The sequence below is a fragment of the Echinops telfairi genome, unplaced genomic scaffold (assembly GCF_000313985.2).
Source record: "Echinops telfairi isolate 266 unplaced genomic scaffold, ASM31398v2 ScPeMD7_1713;HRSCAF=2227, whole genome shotgun sequence".
NCBI classification, from domain to species: domain Eukaryota; kingdom Metazoa; phylum Chordata; class Mammalia; order Afrosoricida; family Tenrecidae; genus Echinops; species Echinops telfairi.
Window position 1 is genome coordinate 10,442,939 of NW_022105611.1, and position 24,760 is coordinate 10,467,698.

Below are 24,760 nucleotides of genomic sequence, written 5' to 3' on the forward strand. Positions count from 1 at the left end.
TATATATATATATACACACACACACACACACATACTCTTGGCACACTTGTCCTATATATCACTAGGCATTTGAGGATTTTCTCCCCAGAAAAATGTGTAACAAAGTTTTGGCTACATTTTGATTGACTCGTTTTTTTTTAATATAGTATCCATCTATATTCCTAAATGCACCTACTCTGTAATGTGTTTCTTACTCCCAAATCCAGTGGACATCAGTTTTCTCACAGAGTCATTCTGCAGCATTTAATCATCTCAAATTTTGATTGATCTTTCCTACACCCTTCTTAGGTACAGATGTCACTTCTGTTTAAAATTTCTAGTGGATCCCATGGTCATCAGAGTAATGTAAACTTGCATGTTCAAGGCTCTTAGATCTTATTTAAAATTAGTGTTTTGGCATTTAAGAGTTATATTTTGCAAACACATGGTGTTTATAAGCCTTTGTATATACAGTTTATTAGATGTCCTGCCTACACATGTACACTCGAATCCTAATTAGCCTCCAAACTCAAGGCTTACCACCTCTTATAAAGGTTTCCTTAATCTATCTCTAGGCAATTTGGTATACCTACCTCTTACACTAGGAGTTATTTTTTTTATTACTATAACTTTTTTTTTAAGAGCCCATTTGTACGTTCATTGCCCTCATCATTCTCAAAACATTTGCTCTCCACTTAAGCCCCTGGCATCAGGTCATTTTTTACCCTCCCTTCCCGCTCCCCTCCTCCCTCATGAACCCTTGATAACTTATATTTTGTCAGTCACCGAGCCAATGCCGACTCGTAGTGACCCTCTGGGGCAGCATAGAACTGCCCATCTGACGTCTCCCTTCACCCACTTTTCTGTTGTCTGTCCCCCCCAAGGGAGGAGGTCACATGTAGATCCTTGTAATCAGTTCCCTTTCCAACCCACCCTCCCTCTACCCTACTAGTATCGCCACTTACATCATTGGTCTTGAAGGGATCATCCACCCTGGATTCCAGGTTTCCAGTTCCTATCTGTACCAGTGTACATCCTCTGGTCTAGACTATCATTTTAGTTTCCAAACTTATTGGGCCTACTCAGTATCCTCTAGCAATTAAACTTTTTTTTTCCGCAATTAAACATTTTGTACTAAGATCCAAAATCTAGGATAAAGGGTAAGTAGTATCTGCTGTTGCAGCCCCCACTTCGATTCTAATGCCTCCCGGGGATTGTTTCCACTTTGCAAACACTGTCCCAGTTTCCTCCCCTTGCCCAACACTATTGCAGAAATAGTGTGGTATAAAATGAAGCAAAGTAAGGTTCAATTATTTGTTCTTTTTTTTTCTTGGTTTACCATGATTTTAAGTATAGACCAGATTTTTTTCCTTTTCATTTTTTTTCTTTAAATGATCTTTCTCAAAATTCAATTATCTTTTAAGAATTAGATTTTGGTTTAATATTTTTTTTAAAGATAATTTTATTGGGGGCTCATAAAACAATCCAAATATCACTTGTAGCAAGCATATTTGTACATCTTGCCATCAATTTGAGTGAGCCCTTGGTATCAGCTCTTGAACTTCCCTCCCACCTTTACGTTCTAGCCCTTGGTATTGGCACTTTTTACCCTCCCCTACCCCTTACCTTCATGACCCTTTGATAAATTATTTTCTTATATTACACCAACTGCTGTCCCTTCCCCGCAGTCTGTTCTACCACTTTTAGTGAACTGGGTGCTTCCAGCTTTTCATCTTGGGATCTTAAGAAAGTTCATGGAAAACGTCACTTAAAACGGTAATGGAGTTTACCTTTTTAAGCCCCCTTGTATATATCTAAAAAGTCTCAAATTACCTGCTTTTATTTGGCAGTCTGCAACCAATGAAAGAATTTTATCTCAGAGGGCTTGGCTAATAGTAGTTCATGTTTTAAAAATCAAAGAGATGAAAGAAAAGAAAAAGTCACACTTTAAAGAAATAAAGATGCACAAAACTGGGAATTTCTTCATTCTATTTATTACATGTATTAATATTAACATCTTATGGTATCCATCTAATTCAGTTTAAAAACAAAAGAAAAAAGGTTAACCATGTCTCAAATGAACATTCTTACAGACATCCCTCCACCCCATAACTTAAAAAAAGATGTGTTCAGCTGCATTAAGTTGTGTGATGAAAGACCAAAAAAATTTTCACGAAACAAAAAAATCACCAGCAGTACTTCAATGTATTTGTTAAGTCATTTGACGGGACCATAAATGTTCGTGTTCAAGAGTAAAAGCTACTCTTAGCTACTTTTCAAAAGTGGTCATCTGGATGATTCTGTATAGCTATGTATGTATGTATGTATATATATATATATATATATATGCAAAGATGAACTAGTTAAAAATTTTTCAAAACTTTTCTATTTCAGAAATGTCTACAGTGCTTTCTTCACAACCCTTTTGAAGGATAAAACTTAACTTCAGAGTTGTTTTGAACCATGGGAAGCTACTAGAAAAAAAATCTTATGGTGAAGTTGCTGTTTAGTTCCATTTTAGCCCAATAAAAAGTACAGAAACACTGTCTTTATTTGATGGTGTGCATAAATATTACACTCCATGGATAGCAAAAATATTTTTTATTTATAATTTACAATTTCACAAGTGAAAATCGTACATTTTTTACACATACAATTTCATTTTGTTAAATTTGCACACATCTACAGAATTTTCACACAACAAGCACCTGAAACTGTGCAGGCAGTAGGAAATGCAAATACTAAAATGTATTTATTAACCAAATGATAGCTAAAGGCCCTGCCTCAGCTAGACAATTTATATAGATAATAGGTCTATATATACATAAAAAATTCTTCACCTTTTACATCCAACAGCAGCTTTTGTAAAAAAGAAAAACACACCTTTCTCATTTTATTTAAACTGACTCGACTGTATCATTTTCTGTTTTAATTTCAGTTGGTGTGGCTACACTTTCTTCTGCACAAGCTGGTGGAGTAGTATCGACTTGTTCTTCCTTAACTTTGGGACTTTCACAAGGCTCCTGCAATTCATTTTTGACAATGTTCAACATAATGTTCAAGGGATTTTCAGCTGGTGTCTTGCTGGGAGATGGTGTACAATCAAATGAAGATGTCTACAAAATGAAAAAAAGTCAGCACCACGAAGGTTCAAAATTATCACACTAAATGACATCGAGTTTTAAAAAGACGATGTCTGGGAGGAAAGGAACGTACATACACCAACTGAGTTAAATGCCTTGCCACGTCTACGTAAAAATTAATTCATATTTCATTAATTGTGTCACACAAACTCAACAATGAGCCCATCTAAATTAAATGAGGAGGCCAAAAGAAGCTGCTATGACATGCTTCCATTTAACCACTACAAATAGTGATCCCTACATAGGAGAGAGCTTCAAAGAGCTCGTGGGAAAATTCCATGTATTTCACCAACATTTTGAAGCCACTTGGGGCTTTTGTGATGCCTCATTTCAAATATTCAAGATTTTCCTATCCTTATAAACCAAAATATCCTAGAAATTCTAGCCTCTTAATAACAAATCTATCTTCTAAACTGCCTTTTAAATGCATGAAGCAAATACTCTGGGAGTTAATGTGTCCCATTTACCTCTCAATAACTAAGATGTAAATCAATATTTAATGTCACTTATTTAAGTGCCACCTAAAATCAAAGACTATAAAATATAAATACTATAAAGATTAATAACTATTGTGGGGGGGAAAGACATTACTGACTGAAAAATTCGTAACAGTAAAATTTACTAACGTAAATGAGAACAGTAATCAAAAAGAAACTTACATTTTGATAATCTTCATAACATGATGGATGATAAATCTGAAGGGAAAATAATTGAAGAGGTAATTCACAAAATCTTGCTAATGTTGGGGAGGAGGGGAGTTGTCACCCCTACATGTAAGAGTTTCACTTTAAATTTGGTTTCTACATTTAAGTAGACTAAAATGGATTGCTGATAAGAACCATTTGGATGATGAAATGTAAATTCAGAATCAATATAGTATGCTTAAAAAGAGTACCACACTTAGAAAACCAAGACCTAGATCTGTTACCTAATTTACAAAATGAGTACAAAACCAGATATTCCTTCCAACTTCAGCATCTATGACTAAATTCCAATACCTTAGAAATACATTTTTCACTAAGGCCAAAAAACCAAGAAATATGTTTATTTTAAATGGTGAACTAATTCTATAAAAGAATGCTAATCTTAATACTTCCTACATAAAAGAACTTAAACTTACCTTTCCATCTACTCTAATAGCATTTTTTAAGTGCCATTCCTCCTCCTCTTCATCCCAGTACTGTTCAAATTGTTCTTGGCAGATTTCACAACTCTAAAATAGAATCAAATATAATAGGGAATTTAATTCCATTAAACAGAAGATGGTGTTACATGGGGAAAGGAATTTGGATTTTATGAAAGTTTTTAAATAGGTTTAGTATATAATACATATACAAAAGAAAGGATTCTGTAATCTTCCAGGCAAAAGAGAACATTTCACTGGTGTTGATCACTGATACAATGTAACTGTAGCATTTATGAAACCCAAGCCTAGATCATTTAAAGAGTAAACCTTACAAATTATAAATTAAAAGAGGAATGTAAATGAAATGCTATCTTTTTTTTGAAATGCTATCTTTACATTTATTTAACTTCAAAATAGTGAGGGACACTCACAGGTAAAAAAATGTAAACATTCTCCTACCTCAACTGCTCCAGCTGGTCCAGCAGGTACACTTTGGAACTCCTTTTCTTTAGCAGCCTCTTGAGTTTTAAGAACAACCTCTTCATGAACCTTTTCAAAAAATTGGCTCTTTGCACGCTCTTCAAGATCTGCTATTTCCTCAAATTCTATCCAGTCCTAGAAATTTTTAAAAATGAGAATATTTCCATTTACTGCAGATTTTTAATACAATATTGAATATATAGTACAATTTTAAAGGTCAGGTACCTTTCTTCAAACATACACTTTTATATCTATTACTGCAATCTTTTCATTACCTCTAGATTTGCAACTACTAATTTAAACAAGGTAGATTTCATGTATTGTTTCTGAAGAATTAAAAAAAAACAAACACAAAATCTTAGAATTTTATAGCTGGAAGAAACTTGTGGCCTAATCCGAACTAAAAAGCAAATACAAAAACTTCAAAGTTCTTTTAAGAGCTTTTCTTATACACTAAATGTCAAATTTTATTCAAAAACTTAATGACCCTCAACTCTTTAATATATCTTTAGAATACCATTACGGTTGTAAAATGTCAGTTCAGAGGCCTGTGAATTACTTACTGTTAAACTGTAATACCAGCGTCTGTGAGTGACTTTTCTGCTCACATCTTTCTCAGTTCTGTTTTGTCGGTAATGCCAGTCAAGGTGATCTGCATAAACATCCGTCTGTGATGTTGTAAACCTCATTCCACAAGAGTAACACTGAATACCAGTGTAGAGTCTATTTATAACACTATCATAACGTCTGTTTTCAAAAACATAGAAATACTCTTTTAAGTTTTGATAGCAATACACGAAGACATTATTTTCTAGTAGCATGTCATCAACCATCCTTTCCAGTGATTTTAGAACATCGAACACATCGATAGGCCTGGCCCCAGCCACTTACTTCCCTTTAGCTAAAAACATGGTCATCTGCCAGTTACTGAGGCAGTAGTTGGTTCAGTCTTAGCAGTTTAGCTGCATAAAACACTTAGAATTCACCTCTCTAGATCTTTGGAGTTCTAATAACTACCTGGCCCCACTAAGAGCTAAAAATAATGGAAAACAGAAAAATAACACAAAAATTAGAAGACTAGTGGGAAACAGGTCAATATTCTATTTTACAAACTCTGAAGTCGAGATTTGGGAGCAATCAGGTACACAGATAAGTGAACAAACAGGAAAAGGCAAAGTTTTAAAAACGGATACAGCACAGCCCAGTCTAATAGTACTTTGCAAACCTGCAAACAAAATATAAGACCAAAACATTTGCTGTCAGGTTAATTCCAAAGCACGGTAACGTCACGGTTTTAAAGTAGAACTGTGCTTCAAAGGATTTTCAATGAGTGATGTTCAGAAGTAGATCACCAGGCTACATCTGTGGCATTTAAAGGAGGTGGGGAGGGTGGCTCTAACTTCCAACCTTTTGGTCAGCAACCAAAAGTGTTAACCATTTGTACCACCTAGTGACAAATACTTAATAGTAATAATAGAAACACTGAACATGACAGTAGAAGATAGTTCAGGAGTTGGTCAGTTAGGTCCGTCTTCATTGTCAATATCAGGAAGTCACAGAGGACAAAACAAAGTTACAGACAGGAAAACAAAATAGTAAAATAATTCAGAATAATGGAGCTGCCTCTATAAGGATAACATTAAAATGAATGTTTCATTATAAAATGACTATCAATTTTTTTAAATGCTCAAATACTAGACTATAAAAGAAATAACTTTTTCTTGACTTCAAAACTATATAAAGAAAAATTAGTGATTAAAAGAAAATAAAGACAGGAATACATGTACCAATAGTATTTAAACTTAAGTTAAAAAATAGAAATTCTGAAATGGTCTTTTAGACTAAGAATTTAAAAACACACTCCTTACATCTTAAAACGGTAAAAAGTAAAATGAAATAGCACTAAAGAAAAAGAAATGGCACTAATATTACCTACTGTTATTAAAACAAAATATCCCTTTAATCTTTAAAAGTATATATATTACATACTGTTTCAATTCTTCAACTGTAAAATTGGTTAGATCTGGGACATCTTGATCTTCATTTTGATCCTCCTCCTCTTCAGGGGGAGGATGAGCAGCAACTTCATTTACTTCTTCAATAAAGACAAATGCAAATACAATTTTAAAATAGAGGAACAATACAGCATACAGAGAAATCAGCTTTTGTCTATTCAGTTTGTAAGCTTAATGTCCAAGATAAATAATTTAAGTCTGATATCTTAAAAAGTCCATCCTGGTAATATTTTATTTCACTAATATTCAAGCTTCCTTAAAAGCTAAACTAATGAAGACTTTTAGTAAAAGTCTACATATGGTACTTTCAAGAACGTTAGTTAATTGAAACAGGTATCTGCTCCAAAGGTAGTTACTACAAAGGTAAGATTTTAACCTCAGGATTCCATTAAAAACCAATTACATTTTCAACACACAAAAAGTATGACAGAATTCACTTATTTTAAGAAAAACAACATATCTTTATATAATATCACATATATCTATAAATTAATTAAGCTTTATATAGATTACGGATAAAACCATATTTACGTGCTGTAGCTGAATCAGGCTGGGACAATTTGAGAATTCCTGTTTTTAGCAATTTTGAGAACAATTCATTTACATCCACCTGACTGAGATGATTATCAGGATATGCCTTAGGAAGGGCTCCTTTAAAAAAACAAAACAAAAAAACTCTTAAATTGAAAGTACAACTTAAAGCTATAAATTATCAAGCATTTTCCAAGCCTTTCCTCAAGATGTCTTATCAATAAATATGACAGATTAAATGAACATTTTTTATTTAGGTCAATAAATCACAGGCAACTGAAAATATATCCTAGGACCAATGGTGAAAATTAACACTGAAAACGCTAATACTCTAAAAATCATATATATTATCTAAAAGTGCTTCCCACTTTTTCCTAAATACGACAGCCACAAAAAGCCTCATCCCATGCAATGCAACCCCATTCTAATTTTCTACTCCTCATCCTCTGACCACATTACTCCGGCCATGAAGTTAGTTCTGACTCACAGAACCTCTGGTTGGTGGGCACTAAGCCCTCAGCCTAGTGGCTAGCAGCTCACCAACACAACCACCAGGGTTCATTAGCCATATTAGAAAATATCATTTTGTATAGGTTAAATACAATGCCATCTCTTAGCAGAGAATTCTAGGGAAAGGGGGGGTAAAAAATAAGGTGGAAGCACCCTAATCAAATCCCTCCTTGCTCCATGACCTGACAATCCCAGGGAACTGATTGATGTAGGTGGATAAACTATTTCTTAGTGTACAAGGGTGTCAAAAAGGTCATGGTAAAACTATCTTTTCACTCCATCTTACTACAAACTTTTTGAAGCCCTCTCATATACCTGCCCCCTATGACCTTAGCTGAATTACTGTCCTTCCAAACCAGCTAAAGGACATTGCTGAACAGGTGTCAAGCTTACATAAAACTTCAATAATTTCAATTAAATGATGCAAGGATAGCAATTTTCTCCTTACTCTCACAGGTCATGAAATCAATCCATCTCCACATTTTGTTCCCACACCATTATGTTTAAGTAATTGTGATACTTGTACCCAATTATAAAAGCAGTATTTTAAAAACTGGCAGTATGCATATCTCATTATACCGCTAGGAAAAAAGTCCTAAATCACTAAAAAATTCCTCTTATATACACGTGTGCATATCAACATCTTTTAAAAAACAAAGAAAATTTGTAATTTTTGCACACTATCTCATGCCACTCAACATAAATCCAACAAATTCTCTACAAAAAAGCCTGTGTTGTAAAGACAATACATAACACATTATAAAGCTCCATTGTAAATGCTGACACAATCATATACTAACAGAAGAACCTGAATGAACCCTAAGGAGGATACTTGCCCGTCTATAAATGGAAGCATGAAGATTCTAACTCTGGTCTCACATTACAAGATCCCGAACTCTTTCCTTCCTTTCCATTACAGTAGTAACACAAATTAAAATATCTATGTATATCAATTGTAACTGTCCAACTAGAAATTTTTAAAACTTTTAAAATTAATTGGATGATTTTCTTGAGTTGATATAATTTAAGAATAAATACATAAAACTAGATTGGCCAGGGAATTCCTGTTACATCAAAAGCCTTGGAAAACTTCGTAGGTTTGTAAACCAAGTACCGTACACACTCAAGTATAAGCCGAGTTTTTCAGCACATTTTTATGCAGTTTTTGTGGTAAAATTAGTTGCCTCTGCGAATATTCAGGTCAGTTTATACTCGAGTATAAATGTTAAGTCAGTGCAACACTACATCCTATTTCTGATGATGGCTTTTTTGATGTTTCAGGACTAAGCATCACTATAATTTACATACTTCCCATTTAACACCTATTAAAACTTAAATTCATTTGTATCCAATTAATTAGTTATGCCTCACCCCACAGTGACATAAGATTTTATCAGAGCAGCTGGCTAGAAAAAAAATCAGAAAATTTTATTCAACATTTCTTTTAAGCTATTGTGTTGTGTCCCTGATATTCACAATGTTTCTTGGATCATAAAACAGAGGAACACAAACTCATAATTATCAAATGAGATTTTAGTTTTGTCGTGTATTTCATTCTAGCTCAACACAAATTGAACACCTTCTTTACAGTTTCTACCCCAAAACACACTTCCTTCTCATAATCTATCAGTTCTGGCTAACTTTCTCTGGTTGTAAGCAGAGTCCCTGTGAGTAAAATGTCCACAAGGCAAACATACTCGGAAAGAGAACAAAAAGACTACTGCAACCAGATTAAAATTCTCAAAATCAAACATCCTATACCGAAACTCTCTTTTTCTAAAAGTGACAAAGTTACTCAACAAAGCAATAACTATTTGTCTTCTGAAAACCACAAAGTTCACAAAGTACATACCTGAAGGATTCTGAACAAATGCTCCAGGATTCTGTGGATGAACTGGTAAAAACTGTTGACCTTGGCCAAATGCTACTGGCTGAGCAACACCACTAAGAACCTGTAAGAAAAACCTTGATTAAAAAAAATGTTCATATTTTAAGTAAAATTAACATTCTAGTCAGACAAATTTAAAGATGTCATAAGGCCTAGTTTCGATGCTTGCTGCCTTTTAGGTGGGAACAGTATTACTGTTCCCATTATGTCTGAACAAATTATAGGGTACTTTTCTTTCAAAAAGTTTAAGATACCACGCAAATAAAATTGGCTAATTAGCCATGTGACTTCACAGTCACATAATACTGCTAGTGCTTTCTCTATTTTACAAATTGCAATGACATCCAGAAATGACTCCTATCCACAATCATAGGGAATAATTCAGAGGAAAGCTGAAGTCTGAATACCTGCCTCCAGTCAAAAGCCTGTCTCAATTACTAATCTGAATTCTACGTGGTTTCCCTCCTTAGCCATCATCTTCTAAAATGATCAGAAGTAGGGTAGATTGTAAAAGATGTCGATCACAATGACCTACATATAGCCCCCTCCCTGGGGGAAGGACAACAGAAAAGTGGGTGAAGGGTGACATCGATCAATGTAAGACATGAAATAATACTTTCTAAATTACCAAGGGTTCATGAGGGAGGGAGGGAGGGAGGGGAAAGGGGGTAAAAAATGAGCTGATACCAAGGGCTCGGGCAGAAAGAAAATTTTTTGAAAATGATGGCAACAAATGTGCTTGACACAATGGATGTACTTATGGATTGTGATAAAAGCCTGTGATGAGCCCTCAATAAAATGATTTAAAATAATAAATGTCAAGGGATTGTTAAAATAACATTAACGAAACAAATATGTGGCGAGGTGTCATTGAATCAAAAAAGATTCATAGCAATCCCATGTGAACTGCCCCATAGGATTTTCTAGACTATACTTTTCTTTTTTTTTTAGGCTGTAATCTTTAAAGAAGCCAGATGCCCACATCTTCCTCTCACGGAGTTAGCACTTCACTGATCTAACCCCTCAACTGCCATCAAGTCCATTCCAACTCATAGTGACCCTACCATCAGTTCCCATGGTTGTAATTCTTCAAGGGGGCAGAAAGCCTCATTTTTCTCCCCTGAAGTAGTTGATGGGTTTGAACTACAGTTCAAACTGGCCTTCCAGTTATCAGCCTAATGTTTACCCAACAGTACCATCAGACTGCCTAAGCAAGTGCTATGTTGACAAAGAAATAACATATTTGTAGTCTAGAAAGAAGTAGCCATTCCATCCCATATAAATGCCCATTTATAAGCCTTTTTCAGTATCCATGTGAATTTTGTTGCGTGCGCGCGCACACGAACACATGATAAACCCCTCATTAGTTCTGTACAATATGCAAAGAAAGTAAGTCAAGTTCCATTCCAGAGTACCTGTCAAGTTTCATTACTTTCCAAAATAACAACATAGTAAATTTAACTAGGCAGGTCAACTGTATTTCCATAAAATGGATATAAACTAAAGACTGCTTTCTAGCAATAATGCTTATGATAATATACTTTAAATTTTTTTCATTTCTTTTTCTTTTTTCATATAGTCTTACAATTATCCTAGCAATTTGCCCTAAGAAACTAGTATCAGCATCTGGGAAAAAAAACTAATGAAGTCCAGGAAAACTTCAACCAACAAAAACAAGCATTCAAAAATCAAGCAATCACCAATTAGAAACAAATGTGATTTAAAATAATTTCAATATGCATTTTTAGATGTTAATTAAAGAAGTATGAAAAAAACTAAAAAGTGACTAATGAGAATATATTTGAGGTTAATAGCAAGTTTGCTGTGTTCGACAATAATAACCAATAATTCAAGGTGACTTAACAAAGTACCTAGAAAGGTTATGAAAGACAAGAGAAGGAAAAAGATTTAAAAAAAGAAGGAAAAAAGAATTACTGACAATAAAAGTATGGGCAACTTGGTTTAACATGGGTTAAAAAGGTGCTTGGTCAAAGAATAGTGTCCTAAAAATCAGCTCGATGGTTAACTTCAAAGTTTTATCATAGATTACGTTTTACATTGTAGCAGAATTCAAAAAATCATGTAATAACTTTAAAGCCTAAATAAAACAAAAGACAAGAGGAAGGTTGATGTCCCTAGATCTTGGAAAACCTAAGCTTGGGGTTTTCAGGTCACAAATTTTGGCCTCAACGACGTTCAATCCATTTCCCTTACAGTGTGGGGTCTGAGTAGATTTAAAATGTCCTTCCACTGTGTTATACAACTATCTCTTGCAAACTTTCTTCAAACCTTAAATATTAAAATACAACTTGAAAAGAGCAAACTTACCTGTTGAGAGGCCTGAATATTTCCTACTGTCAGTGGTGCAGGTAAATTACCAAAGTTGCCAAATTGAGAACTCTGAAGATTCTTTTCATCAAAAAAGTGTGCAGAACCTCTGTTAAGCGGATTTGAGAAATTCTGGTTTCCAGGACCATGAGGTCCATTAAAATTTGGTCCTTGAGGGGACTCAAACATTTGTTCATGCCTTTGGAACTGTAGTCCTTGGGATGGGGGATTAAAAGCAGTGCCAGGCGGATCATTATATGGACCAGCCTGATTGAATGATACTGAATCAAGTCTTTGTGAAGGATGATTGTCAAATCGTGTGCCTTGAAGACCAAGTGGAATATCAAATCTCGATGCTTGCTGATGTTGCGGACCATCAAATCTTTGAGGTACACCATCAAATCTCGGCTGAATCGGCTGTCCAGGTGGTCCATCAAACCGCTGTGGGCCTGGCTGACCAGTTCTTTCAAATCTAGGTCCTGGCTGACCATGTAATCCATCAAATCTTGGCAAAAGTGATGGCTGACCTGGTTGGCCATCAAACCTTAAAGCATGACAACCTTCAAATCTTGGACCACCTTGACCCAGAGGCCCTTCAATTCTTAGGCCACCTCCTGGTACAGGACCCTCAAACCTCATTCCACCGCCCTGTTGGACTAAAGGTCCGTCAAACCTGATCCCAACCCCTGGCTGGCCATGTGGACCCTCAAACCTAAGGTTTCCACCAAGTTGATTATGTTGGCCTTCAAATCTCAGACCAGCTACTGGCTGACCATGGGGACCCTCAAACCTCATTCCAACACCCTGTTGTAGCAAAGGGCCTTCAAATCTAATCCCACCTCCTGGCTGCCCATGAGGTCCATCAAACCTAATTGCAGCCCCCGAGGGACCATGACCCCCCTCAAATCTAAGTCCACCAACAGGTTGACCTCGTGGATTATCAAATCTAAGATTACCTACAGGCTGCCCATGGGGTCCCTCAAACCTTAGGCCACCCACAGGTTGACCCCGATGTCCCTCAAATCTAAGACCACCAACAGGCTGGCCCCCTGGCCCTTCAAATCGCATACCACCTGCAGCACCCTCAAACCTCATACTAGGGGATCCTTCAAACCGAAAGCCACCTCCTCCTCCTTGACCAATTGGCCCTTCAAACCGCAGAGGAGTCCCTACTGGCCCTGGAGGACCTTCAAATCTCAAAGGACACCCACCTCCTAGCTGACCTTGTGGTCCTTCAAATCTCAAAGGGCCTCCTCCCCCAATTTGTCCTGGTGACCCATCAAATCGAAGAGAAGCTGGTGTAGGAGGTCCATCAATTCTAGGGCTTAATTTATTAGGTCCTTCAAAAATCATCTTGGTTGGGCCATCTCTCGTTACTGATGGCCTGCTAGGTCCATCAAATAATGGCCTATCTTCAGCTAAGGCTGTAAGTCGCTGATTTGTATCGAGGCCAGCGAATCTTGATGCTGGGCCATCTACAAAAGGTTTATCAGAATCTTCATATCTAGGTCGTTTTAGTGGAAAGCGATCGTTGAATGGTGATCTCTGCTCTTCTCGTACACCTTTTAAAAAGAAAAAATACATTTTTCCCAAATTTGAATTTGTATCTTTCTTTTCAATCATTTTTCTATATTCACGACAATGTTCAATAAAAATCAAACATAACCACCTCACTGTATTAGAAGGGAAGGGAAAAAAATCAGATACTACCCAAGCAGTAAATATGAGGATTCCCTCTAGTCAGATAGACTTGGGTTAAAATTAAAATCCCCATCCTATCAACTCACTTATGAGGTAACTTTGAGCAAGTTATGTAACCTCTCTGGTCTTGTTTCCTACCTGTAAAATGGGAATAACACACAGTTCACTGGGTTGTTGTGAGGAGTTAATCAGATTATATATGAAAGGAACCTAACAAAAATTCCTGGCCCACAACTGGCTTTATAATTATTAGCTCCCTTCCCTTCCCATTGAGGGAGAACAACACAAGCCTGAACAGTCACAAAAATCCATCCCACTTAGCGTGTCCATTTTCCCTTCACTGCTGTGATTCAATAGGCATAATCTGATTTAACTTTTTCTACCTTTAGCAGAGACTTGCTCGTCATGTCTTCTCCGGCCCTCATGGGGTGAAAGATTCTCAGCATAAGTACGACTCCCAGATACAGGAGAAAGACGTCTTGCTCTTTCACTAAATTGTTCTTTTCTGTCAAACTGCGCTCCACTATTCCTACTCGCATGTTTACTTTTGGATGGCTCACATTCTATTCCAGACAACAAGGCATCAGTCAAAGGGTAGTCAAAAATATCAGGATCTAAGAGATCAAGTCTTGGAAATGAATGCTGAACCTGTGTCCTTTTCAGTTTTGCTTTATGTTCATAGTAGGTTAATTCAGCATCAGATAAGAGAGGTTTCTTTTTTAATCCACCTTTATTTTCTTCCGTAGGACTATCCCGTACATTGCATCTATGTTTACCTTCTTGATACTGAAATAGTTGTCGAATTTGATGAACAACAACAAGGAACTCATCCTGTGTAATTTCACCAGATGCTAAGCGTTCACTCGTCTGTATAGGGGTGATAAAAGAAAATTAAGTATTTTAAATATAAAAAGTACTTATCAAAAAAGAGACCCAAAAAAGGCGATCACATGGAATGAATTTTGGTAACTACCTTTTGAAGTAATTCTCTCTTGCTTGCAAGAGTTAACTCTTTAGGAATCTGAAGATTGGCGTCTACACTTAATCGATGCTGCTGCTTTGGGGCTCGAGGTGACAAGATTCCTTTAGTGCTTGACCAGCTTTCCCTATGCCTCAGGTGAGGAGACTTACTGTGATCGTCACCCTGCTGCAAGCTGAAACCGTAAGAGTAGTATGTCAAAACTTCAAAATGATTTTTTAAATACTCTGAATCATAAAAAGGTGGATAGATATATGGAACCATGAGAAGTAATGAAATTAAGACACCAATCCTGAAGTCATGAAAATCAGATCTAAATTCTGATTTTTTAATGTCCTATTTGTACAGCCTTTTTTAAGTGAAGCAGGTAACATTTCTAAACTTCAGTTTCCTAATCTATAAGCTAGGAAAAATGTCTGACCCACAGGGTTTCAATATCTGAAAGTAAAATACTAATCATAGCACACCCACTGACATTATTTAACTTTTATAGCAATACTTATCTTCTCAACATATAGTTCTACTTTATTAAAAATGTTAACATCATACCTTTTATTTTCTTCCCAGCCAGATTTCCATCGTTTGGTAGACTTGGAAGTTGGCCAATTTTCCATATTCTCCTTTGGATCAGTGCCTGACTTCATAGAATGCTGGTTTGCATTTTCTTGTGGTCGTTCCTCCTCAGTCTTTTTTATTCGCCTTGGATCTCGAACATCCTGTTTAATACTTCTCTTAGCATTTCTTTCCTCCCTGGAAGGTGGAGTAAACTCGTCCATATGGGACTGTTTAACTCCTGACTGGCGAATCTTTCCAGTTTTGGGCCCTGACGTCGGAGACATACTCCTTTGCCTTCGTTTGGGTGACCGTCTGTCTCTTCTCTTTGGGGAATGTACAATTGGTGAGCGAGACTTAGGTGATCGCGATCGGGATCGCTTTCTAGTACTTGATCTTCCAGGTTTTGCCCCCTGCTTTTCTGATTCTTCTGTTATTGTATCTTGTTTTTGCACGATGCCATTTATGATCTTATTTCTACTCCCCATCAGCCTATGTTCAGATGATTTCATGTGCTCATCTTTATCCTTTTTTTCTGTAGCTTTTCTCTTTTCTTTTATATCATCATCTTTACCATCAGTCTTATCCTGAAGATGTTTTTTTAATCTTGGATCTCTTTTGCTCATATCAGATACTCTCACACTTTCAGATTCTTGATTTTTCAAGTCTTTTGTATGTGATAATTTGTTTTTCAAAGGTGATGGTGATTTAGATTTAGATTTAGACTTAGAATCTAATTGGTCAAGTTCTTTCTTGGTTATTTTTTCACCTGATTTACTTTTTTCTTGCTTGGATGAATTTAGTTTTTCAGAGGGTACAGTTTTACTGGTCTTAATATCAGATTGGTTCAGCGTGTTCATTAGGAATTCTTTCCTGTGAGTTTGATCTTTTCCATGAGAAGAATGTTGGCTCATCCTATTAAGACGCGGATCTCGGTTAGTTCCTTTCAAGTCCTGAATTTGTAAAGACGGACCTGGACGGCTTTTGTCCGGCTGCACAGGAACTTGATGGGAGGCTTTAACCCCCATAGGAGGAATCTGTGGAACATGTAATTTGGATGATGCTGATCCAGGACCTAAGTTGGATGTCTCCTGCTGAACACTAAGAGAAACAGCCTGAAATACAAAAATAAATGTTCATGTTTGTACTGTACAATACTATCTGTCAAGAAATTTAAAATATGACTTGTCCATTTCTACCCTAGCTGGAAATTACAATGAAGGGTGGAATCACATGTACTCTTGTGCCCCATTATTTCTTACTGGTAGTTACTAGTAACTCTGGAGAGGTTTATAATGCAATTCTTAGAGGGGGAGGAGGTGACATTTTTTAAAACCCTTTTAAGAATTTAGCACTGTGAGCCAAATTATGCCTAACATATTGCTCAGCTGGTTAAGCCCCAGCAGCACAAGTCATTCAGCTTTGCAACTTTTTACTGTAAGTTAAGATTTATAAAACCTATCAATTTCATTCAAGTCATATACATATTATGCTTTATCATATTCATTGTAATCACCTCAATGAAACCCCACTCAAGAACCTCCTAGGTTTCTTGCCTCTATTCCTCCTCTCCTTATCCTTCTGAACTGTCTTCGAGATAATTGTGCCCTTAATCTCAAATGGTGGATATAAAATTTAGCTCCCCTCAAAGTGACTGACAATTTACAATAGTCTGCTTTCTTGTCTTTTCACTTGCCAAAAATGCTCAGGTGCTAAGTAAAATAACTTACTATAATTATGACCACCATGTACCAAAATATATCATCTTCCAGGTATCCCTAATTGAGTGATGGCTTTTCTTCCATATACTTTTAAAAGCTTGGCATCTGCTCATGAAGCAAAATTTCCTCAAAAACATTCACATCATATTAAGCCCATAATAAAGTTGTTATAAAAACTATGGTGCTCTCTTTTAACATTCACCTAATAGACAAGTAGTTCGCAGAGAATATTGTACGGTTTATACTCAAGAGTTGAACAGTTAAGGATATAAACATTAGTCTAATACACCATAATCTTCAAGAGAGAAATGGGAGTACACTTTTGATAATTCTAATATTTTAACATAATTCATCTATTTGAAGACCGGTTGGAATTAAGTGAAATACCCAATCTCTACTTACCAGTTGTGCCTTAGCTTGTTCTAGCTCCAGCTCCAGCTTTTTCTGCTGAAGTTCTAACAACTGTTTTTGTTTCACCAATAACTGCTGCCTTATTAGTTGTTCTTGGGTAAGATTCTTCTGAATATCAGGAACAATTGGAGGGGTAGACACATTAGGGGAGCTGACCACCGTGCCGGGGGTTGAAGGCTCCTCAGGCTATAAGAAAAAGCAATGTAAGGAAAACTAAAAGGAATAGCCAAGGGCTAAATGATCAGCTGTTACTTTTCATAAATGACCAAATATAAGGTATACAAAGAGCTTCATTCTGGAAATTAAAAATTATGTAATTCCTAAACAAGCTAAATATACATTTAAGTATTTCTCTAAGGAAAAAAAATGTTTTAACTGGACAAATTCAAATCAAGGTATTCTTGTGTTTTTGCTTTCTGGCAGGAAATCTTAAAGAAGTTAACATTTCAGAGTTATAACTACTAATTATACACATACCATTCACATCAAAACTTACCGATTTATTTAAAAATTTAGGATTCACATGGATGCTAGATGTATTCACATTAGGGGGTAGAGGTTTAATAGGCCAAGCAGGATCTAATGAATTGACTCTGACATCCAGGGCATAAAGTTTCTTCAAAGGGAATATTTCATCCCATGTGGAACGTAATTTAAATAAACTCTTTCTAGTATTCTCATCCACCTAGAAAAACAGAACAATTCTATGGCTTGTTAAGTTACTATAGAATGTTTTATTATTAATTTTACATAGAGAACTATGCTATCCCTTTATAAATATATACAATAGTAAAAATTTTTTAAAGATGTACTGTTTGCAAATTTGAATAAGGAAAATTTACCCTAAAAGAAAACTTAGAAAGTTGAGCATATATCAGCTAGCATTCATGCAGTCAAGTCTTCCATGCAGATAAGTCTTTGTATTTTAAGAAATATAAAATGTTTCCACATTTCAGGGCTTAGAGTTAATATTACTAATGTTTCGGTTTCTCTGGCTAAAAATAGAAAACACATTAGAAGATGGTGTCCCTGACACTGAAATTATTTACATTATTTACATGGTTAAAAAAAAGTTTAAGGCAAAACTCACTAACCTATCTTCTCCAGTATGGTTTGCACCAAATAAACAAATATATTTGTTGTATGGAAGACACTGAAATTATGGAAACTTCCAAATCTTAACCACTGATAAGCTTTAGTTTTGTGTTAATTCTTCCACTTACTTTTATAATGGGCACAATAAGAACTGTTAAAAATAATTAGCCATCAGACAAACTTGGACTTTGGGAAAACTAATTTCAGAATTTCATCTTAGGACAATTTAAGTTTGGCTGCACTTACTTACTACAAGGTCATTTTTTAATCAACCGTAGTGTTAAGATCCACTAAGGGACTCAATCACAACTGAACTTGAAGACTGAAAATTGAAAGCAAGATACCTAAATTCCTCCAATTTTTATGATGCTAAATTGTCTTTTCCTTAAACTGAATAAAGCCAGAAGAAACAGGAAGAGCCTAAAATACACTATTAAAGAGTTTCTTAGTGCTATTTGAAAGTTCCCAATATTCTGCATATTTTTCTGCCTAAAAACTTGAGAGAAAAACCATTCAAGTAGCAATTGAACGTTTTGTTCTAATAAACAATCTGGTAATTATTTCTTTGAAAATAATCCCATATCCAACAACTGTTTTAAGATTTCTCCAGACACAACAGAGACACCTATTAAAATAAGTGAAAGACAACCAATACTTGTTGGATTATAAAGGAATCTTTAAATCTACTATCTCAAACACCCTCTTGCTCATTGAAAAATACGTTGCCTCAGTCAATTCCGTGACTCTCAATATAATTCACTCTAACCAGAAACCAGATACAATTTATAACCTGTTGGTATTGAAACTAACAAACCTTTCTTCTAAACAATCCAAAAAACCAAACTCACTGCCATCAAGTGGATTACAACTCCCTATTGGCCAGGGTTGAACTGCCCCTGTTGTATTCTAAGACTGTTAACTCTACAAGAAAGCCCTTTTTTTCTGAGGAGGTGCAGTGGTTTTGAACTGCTGTCCTTTTAAGCAGCTTCTAAACAATGAGAAAGGAGGAGTTCCAAAAACAATCTAATACATTGAACAGTTCCTTCCACTAGTCACACATAACTTGAACATTCACATAGAACATACTTGAACAAGGAAACACACAAGGTAACATTTCCAGGGGGTAGAGAACCACACAAATTGCAGTTACCACAATTACAGGTGGAGACACACAGGAATATAATGCTCCTCACCCTATACAAATACTCAACATCCTAACACCATTAATTTAAGTGAAATCTTAGTACTCTTGATAGTTTCAGATTTTGCCTTCACTCTAGTAGTATAACAATCTCCAAATTAACAAACTGAATTTAAATTAAAAAGCACAAAAATTATGTATGGATCATTATAAAAACTGTTAAGATTAGCCCCCAATAAAATCTTGAGCAAAAATTAAAACACATGAATAATCCAGAAAGCAAACCTGTCTATTCTTGAATGTATAATGGAAAACCCATAGAAATCTTTTAAAAATATAAATCACCAATTTTTGTCACTTTCTCCGAAATGGTGTTTGATCCTGAAATGTTCAAAACAATAAAATACTTCACCACCCAAGAAAACCCAACACAAAAGCAAGTATTTATTTAATCAGGAACACATTTTTTTTTAAATTCAAGAATTTCTAAATGCATATATACCTTTTCAAACACACAAATAAATGTTGCAACTAGATTTTTAGTAAAGGCATTGAGATACTCTCTTCCAACGTTTTTCACGATAGAATCCATAAGGTACATAACAGGAAGCTTCTCTGAGGAAGGAGCCTGAATAAAAAAGAAACTGAGAAGTTTAGTATAATAAATTGCCACCAAAACAAATTACTTTTAAAAGTGAGTTTTAAAACCTATTAATACAGACCTCTATTTCTGGTTGATACTAAGTACTCTTGAATTGGTAACAATCTTTAAAGTGTTCAAACTTTCATCTCTTAAAATGATTTTTGTTGAGTATATAAACTCAGAATTACCAGGAAGAAAAAAAAGTTCTAGAACATTCAATGGAATTGCAGGTTTATGTGGCAAAAAGGTTTGTGTTTTAAAGTGACCAAAATTGGAGCCTGGAGGTAATAAATTGTTTCTGTAATCCAAGTGTAAACGTTGTGACCCACATTAACCTAATATGGTGTGCCTGGACTCCATGAAGCATTCAAACTTCTTGCAGAACCCTAATTTCTATAGGCATTTTTTTTTTATATGTTGTAGCCTATGAAGCTTTTGTTACCTGTAAAATCATTAGGATTACTTCTCTATCCAAATGAACAAGGAAAACTAAGTAAGTACACTTCGCATTTGAAGTTAATGGCAAAACACTTTTAAACTTGCAAGTGAACATGCAGGAAGGTGCAATCTGTTAGTGATACAAGAAAAACTGGATGGAGCAGCAGTCATGGAAATCAGGTTGCACTTGTCTCTGGAAACGAGGTTTTGTCTTGAAGATTTTCTTCACAGCATGGAATCTTCCGTTGTAATAGTTTCCTCTGACAAGCACAAATCTGGGATTCTAAACTTGTGCAGAGTCAGTGTGGTGCCTTTTCCAAAGCAGGGGGGGGGGGGGGGGAATGTTGTCCCAGCTCAGTGGCAATGTCTACCCATCACCGGGTTTTAGAAGGCACAGCAAGCTTCCAGAAAGCATCAGCAGGTTCACAGACTTGTTCAGGAGCATTGAGACATACCAAATAAGCCAAGTGTCAACTCTTGACTCCACAGAACACCCATGATTAAAACAAAAAAACAAGTTGCCCCACTTTCCCGCCCCATGTGTATAGAATTATAAACCCCATCACTTACCCATAGCTACCTGTAGCTAGGGTAGGTTCTAAGTTCTGGAGTACATAAAGCCTTATTTCACGAAACCAATTGCCCATACAAGTGTGTGGAAGTGCTCTTGCTTCTGATAACACCTTCACAACCTAAGTTGCCTATGGAAACCTTTGAATAGCTCTGTATGGAAAACTTGTTTTATGATACCATCTAATAAAAGGGTTCACAAGGCCACTGCATGTGGGTAAACTATTAAATACCAACATGTCAAATGCTTTATTACTGTGTCTTTACCCTTACCATGTCATGTTTTACACCACTTTTAGTCATTGTACTAATGAAAAGGCTCTCTTTAAAACTAATCTTTTATTGTACAAGTGACATCCTTATATGTAACTCAAGGGAGAAGTTACGTGTGAATCCTTACACTTAGTAAGCCTGAGATGCTATAGTAAAAACACAAAACATTCGCCTCCAGAAACACAAAACCAAGCCAGTCTGCTACCAAATGCTGGGAGAAAAAAACCTCCCCACACCCTCAGCCCCCACCCAAATTAATTTCCCAAAGTGACCTTTACATCTTTTCCTCAATCTGGCTTTACAAAAATAACCAGGAAAAAGGTGCCAAGAAATTTCAGCTTTTATCGGCAAATAAGCCATCTATTTCACCACTGTGTAGCAACACAGAAATACAATTTTTAATGTAGTCATTATATTCAGCATTTAGTTTTCAGTTCTCGAAGGTCTTCTGGGTTCATTAAAAACCAGCAAGGAAACTGTTCTGAGAAACCACCCGAATTACTAAACATTAGGCTCTGTGGATGACTAGTCATCCCAAAAAATAAAAGATAATTTTACACTGGGGGGAATCAATGTTACTTTTAGAAAGTGGTTTTGTTCCCAAAACATAAAATGAAATTCAATGTAAAGTTAAGCTTTCATCAAAGCAAAAATTACTAGTCTTCATGTCCAACATGCTTGTGACATCAATTAAAAGGATGAGTATGAGGAATGCTGCCTTTTAAAATCTACTTTTTTAAGAAAGTAGTTGTTTCACAAGGACACTCAGAGGAAAAAGACTTGTATTTTAGTCGTCATACTGAACATGATAAACTTGTTGAGCACGTAAAAAAAACAAAAACACCTCACTTTAAATTAAGGTATAGAAAGGACGACCTGACACCGTGTAGCTTGTGCCGATTTACCCAAAAGAGTGGATGGAACCTAAAAGAATGAACCCAAGTCACTTAAAGACTTTTTGTTTAAAAACACACAACCACGTAGATAAAAAGTCTTGGAAACAGATTCTACACTTTACAAATGTAAATAAAAAAGACAAATACATATTTTATATGTTTTATTCACAAATTTTATAATACCAGTCACACATTTCAAAACCATTTATTAAAAGAGTCAGACCACTCGGTCTTTACACTAGACAGAAACCGCCTCTAAACAATATATTGGTGGTTGTTGTTAATTAAAGTGGCCTTTTAAAAGGGGTTCACTCTGATAAAAGGAGGCTCATCCTGGTCAGTGCAATCACTAACAACTAGGAAAAACTAAACCATAAGTACAAACTTGAAAAAATAACTTAAAACTTAAAAGTCATGGGAAGCTATTAAGAAGTAAAACTAAATGTAACAGTTAACTTTACTTAAATGACATATCACTCCCACAAGGAATCCACAGAAGAGGACTGCAGGGAAATGGAGGGTGGTAGAGGACCACGTTTCGAAAAGGGGTGAAGAAACTTCACTGTCAGGGAAGGGAGAGCGCGAGAAGAGGAAGAGGAGGGCCAGGACTTTTCGACAAAACCCTAAGTACTTGTTACCCACAGGGCCAGTTGTCTACCCACAGGTTGTATAAGATCTCCACCCACCCCCACCAAAACCTCACCACCAACCCCCCGTTTCCCAGGAGTTGGGGGCAAACTAACCCCCCCCGGAGGGGAATAAAGTTATCATCTAGCCGCCCCCACCCCAAAACGGGCTGACGGGTGCGAGCAGCTGCCTGGCTGGCAGGGAGTGGAGCCTCTCTCTTCCCTTTCGCATCATGTGCTTCCCCGGCGCCATGTTGGGTTCCGAACAGGCGGCTGCTCCACTCGGGGCCGATCCCCCGCTCCCACCCACCAGCGGCTCGCTCCCAGGTCCCCCTTCACCTCCTTCCAACCCAGAGCACCGTTACCCAAAAGGGCACTAGGGGAAAATGAGCGGAGACCCACTCCCCTCCCTTCCTCCCTCCCCGGGGGCTCAAAAGGATTTGCTTTAACTCTTACTTTCCCAAACCACCAACTATCTTCAAGTCGCCCCCCCACGGCCCCCGCCCCCCCCCAAGGGCTCTACTCAAAACGTGTGCGAGCGTGTGACTCGGTGTGTGCGTCGGGTGTACAATGCGGTGGCCTAAATTGGGTGCTGGTAAACGGAAGTGGGACTCCACCCTTTCTCTTCCCCACTCCCTCCCCCGAGAGAGGCCCACGCTCCCAGCCTGCGCCAAAGACCGAGCCTGGGAGGAAGGGGGTTGGTCGGAGAGGCGGACGGCTGTGCCCCTTTGGATGGAAGCGAGACCTGGGATGAGGCTGACACTAAAATCAGGGGGTATTAGAAGAATAGGAGGCTGCGGGGTGTATAAAAACCTTGGCGGTTTGGGCCTCGATGAGAGAGACGATCTCCTTGGCGAAGGGCAGGTTCTCCTCGGCTAGAATGGTCAGCATATTGATGTGCGGTTTGCTATTGAAGGTCAGGTCTTCCAGCGATGATTGATAATCCCGACAGGCGTCCTCCCGGGCCCCCGCAGCACCGGCCTCGGCCGGCGTCTGCTCTGACATTGCGCCGCGGCCCCCCTCCGAGGTCCGCCGCAGCTGAAGCTGAAGCCGCTGTCGATACCCCGCCTCCCTTCCGACTCCGCTTCCTTTCCCCGGGTCTCGCGGCTCCGGCTTCACCACATGCTGACCGCGGAGGGGGGTTGGGGGACGACACAGGGGGGACCTCGGGTGTGAAACGCCGCCGTCTCACGGATGATCTCGGTGCACTCCCAGCCGCCACCGAAGCTTCTTTCTCCACAGACACAAAATGGCGGCGGCAGAGGCGGCTCCAGCTCCGAAAATGTCTGTGTTCCCAACCGCTGCGTCGTGCGAAATGAGCTAGGGGAGGGGAAATGTGCGGTCATTGGGCGGGGCCGCCGGTTAGCCCTGCTTTGATTGGCTCGCCCAGGAACGTCACAAGCCCCGCCCCCCTGGACGTCTCGGCTCCTCCTTCTGCCGGGGCGCCTGCTCCAGCTTTCGCAACACCTCCTGCTCAGAAGTGCGGAGGAAAAGACGGCCCCTCTCATTGGCTGATTCATACGGCCCTGTTCGGTCATTAGTTACCATAACAACCCATTCAGAGCGGCCGAGGAGCCTAAGGCCGGCTGTTTGCGAGGTCCGACCCTTACCAGTTTAAGGGAAAAACTCAGCCGTCTCTTTTCCGTCCCTCCTCCCGCAGTCTCTGGGCCACCGAACAGCTGAGTTAGCTATCCCACTGGGCAGGCCGCCGTCT

General features: G+C 37.6%; 1 protein-coding gene and 1 long non-coding RNA gene across 3 annotated transcripts in view; one reads left to right on the plus strand and one right to left on the minus strand.

Annotated features, from left to right (window-relative positions):
* The window catches only part of LOC123522053, a 10,360-nt gene extending 5,747 nt beyond the window's left edge, over positions 1–4,613 (plus strand). Inside the window, exon 2 of the long non-coding RNA XR_006680356.1 lies at positions 2,374–4,613. This is a non-coding gene — a long non-coding RNA (uncharacterized LOC123522053). The remainder of the gene's footprint in view (positions 1–2,373) is intronic.
* PCF11 (PCF11 cleavage and polyadenylation factor subunit) lies at positions 1,952–24,326 on the minus strand. Of its 2 annotated transcripts, none has more exons than XM_004708859.3 (16): positions 23,860–24,326; positions 20,103–20,228; positions 17,861–18,049; positions 17,356–17,550; positions 15,230–16,347; positions 14,675–14,855; positions 14,478–14,568; positions 12,001–13,562; positions 9,637–9,736; positions 7,275–7,394; positions 6,718–6,823; positions 5,292–5,475; positions 4,708–4,863; positions 4,243–4,335; positions 3,782–3,817; positions 1,952–3,095 (listed from the first exon to the last, which is right to left on the minus strand). In XM_004708859.3, the coding sequence occupies exons 1-16, from the start codon at positions 24,049–24,051 to the stop codon at positions 2,877–2,879; spliced, it is 4,668 nt and encodes a 1,555-aa protein (XP_004708916.1). In that variant the 5' UTR covers positions 24,052–24,326; the 3' UTR covers positions 1,952–2,876. The 2 variants fall into 2 exon arrangements, with proteins under 2 accessions (XP_004708916.1, XP_030742287.1); XM_030886427.2 differs by having other exon boundaries at positions 14,085–14,568.
* Positions 24,327–24,760: the final 434 nt, after the last annotated feature.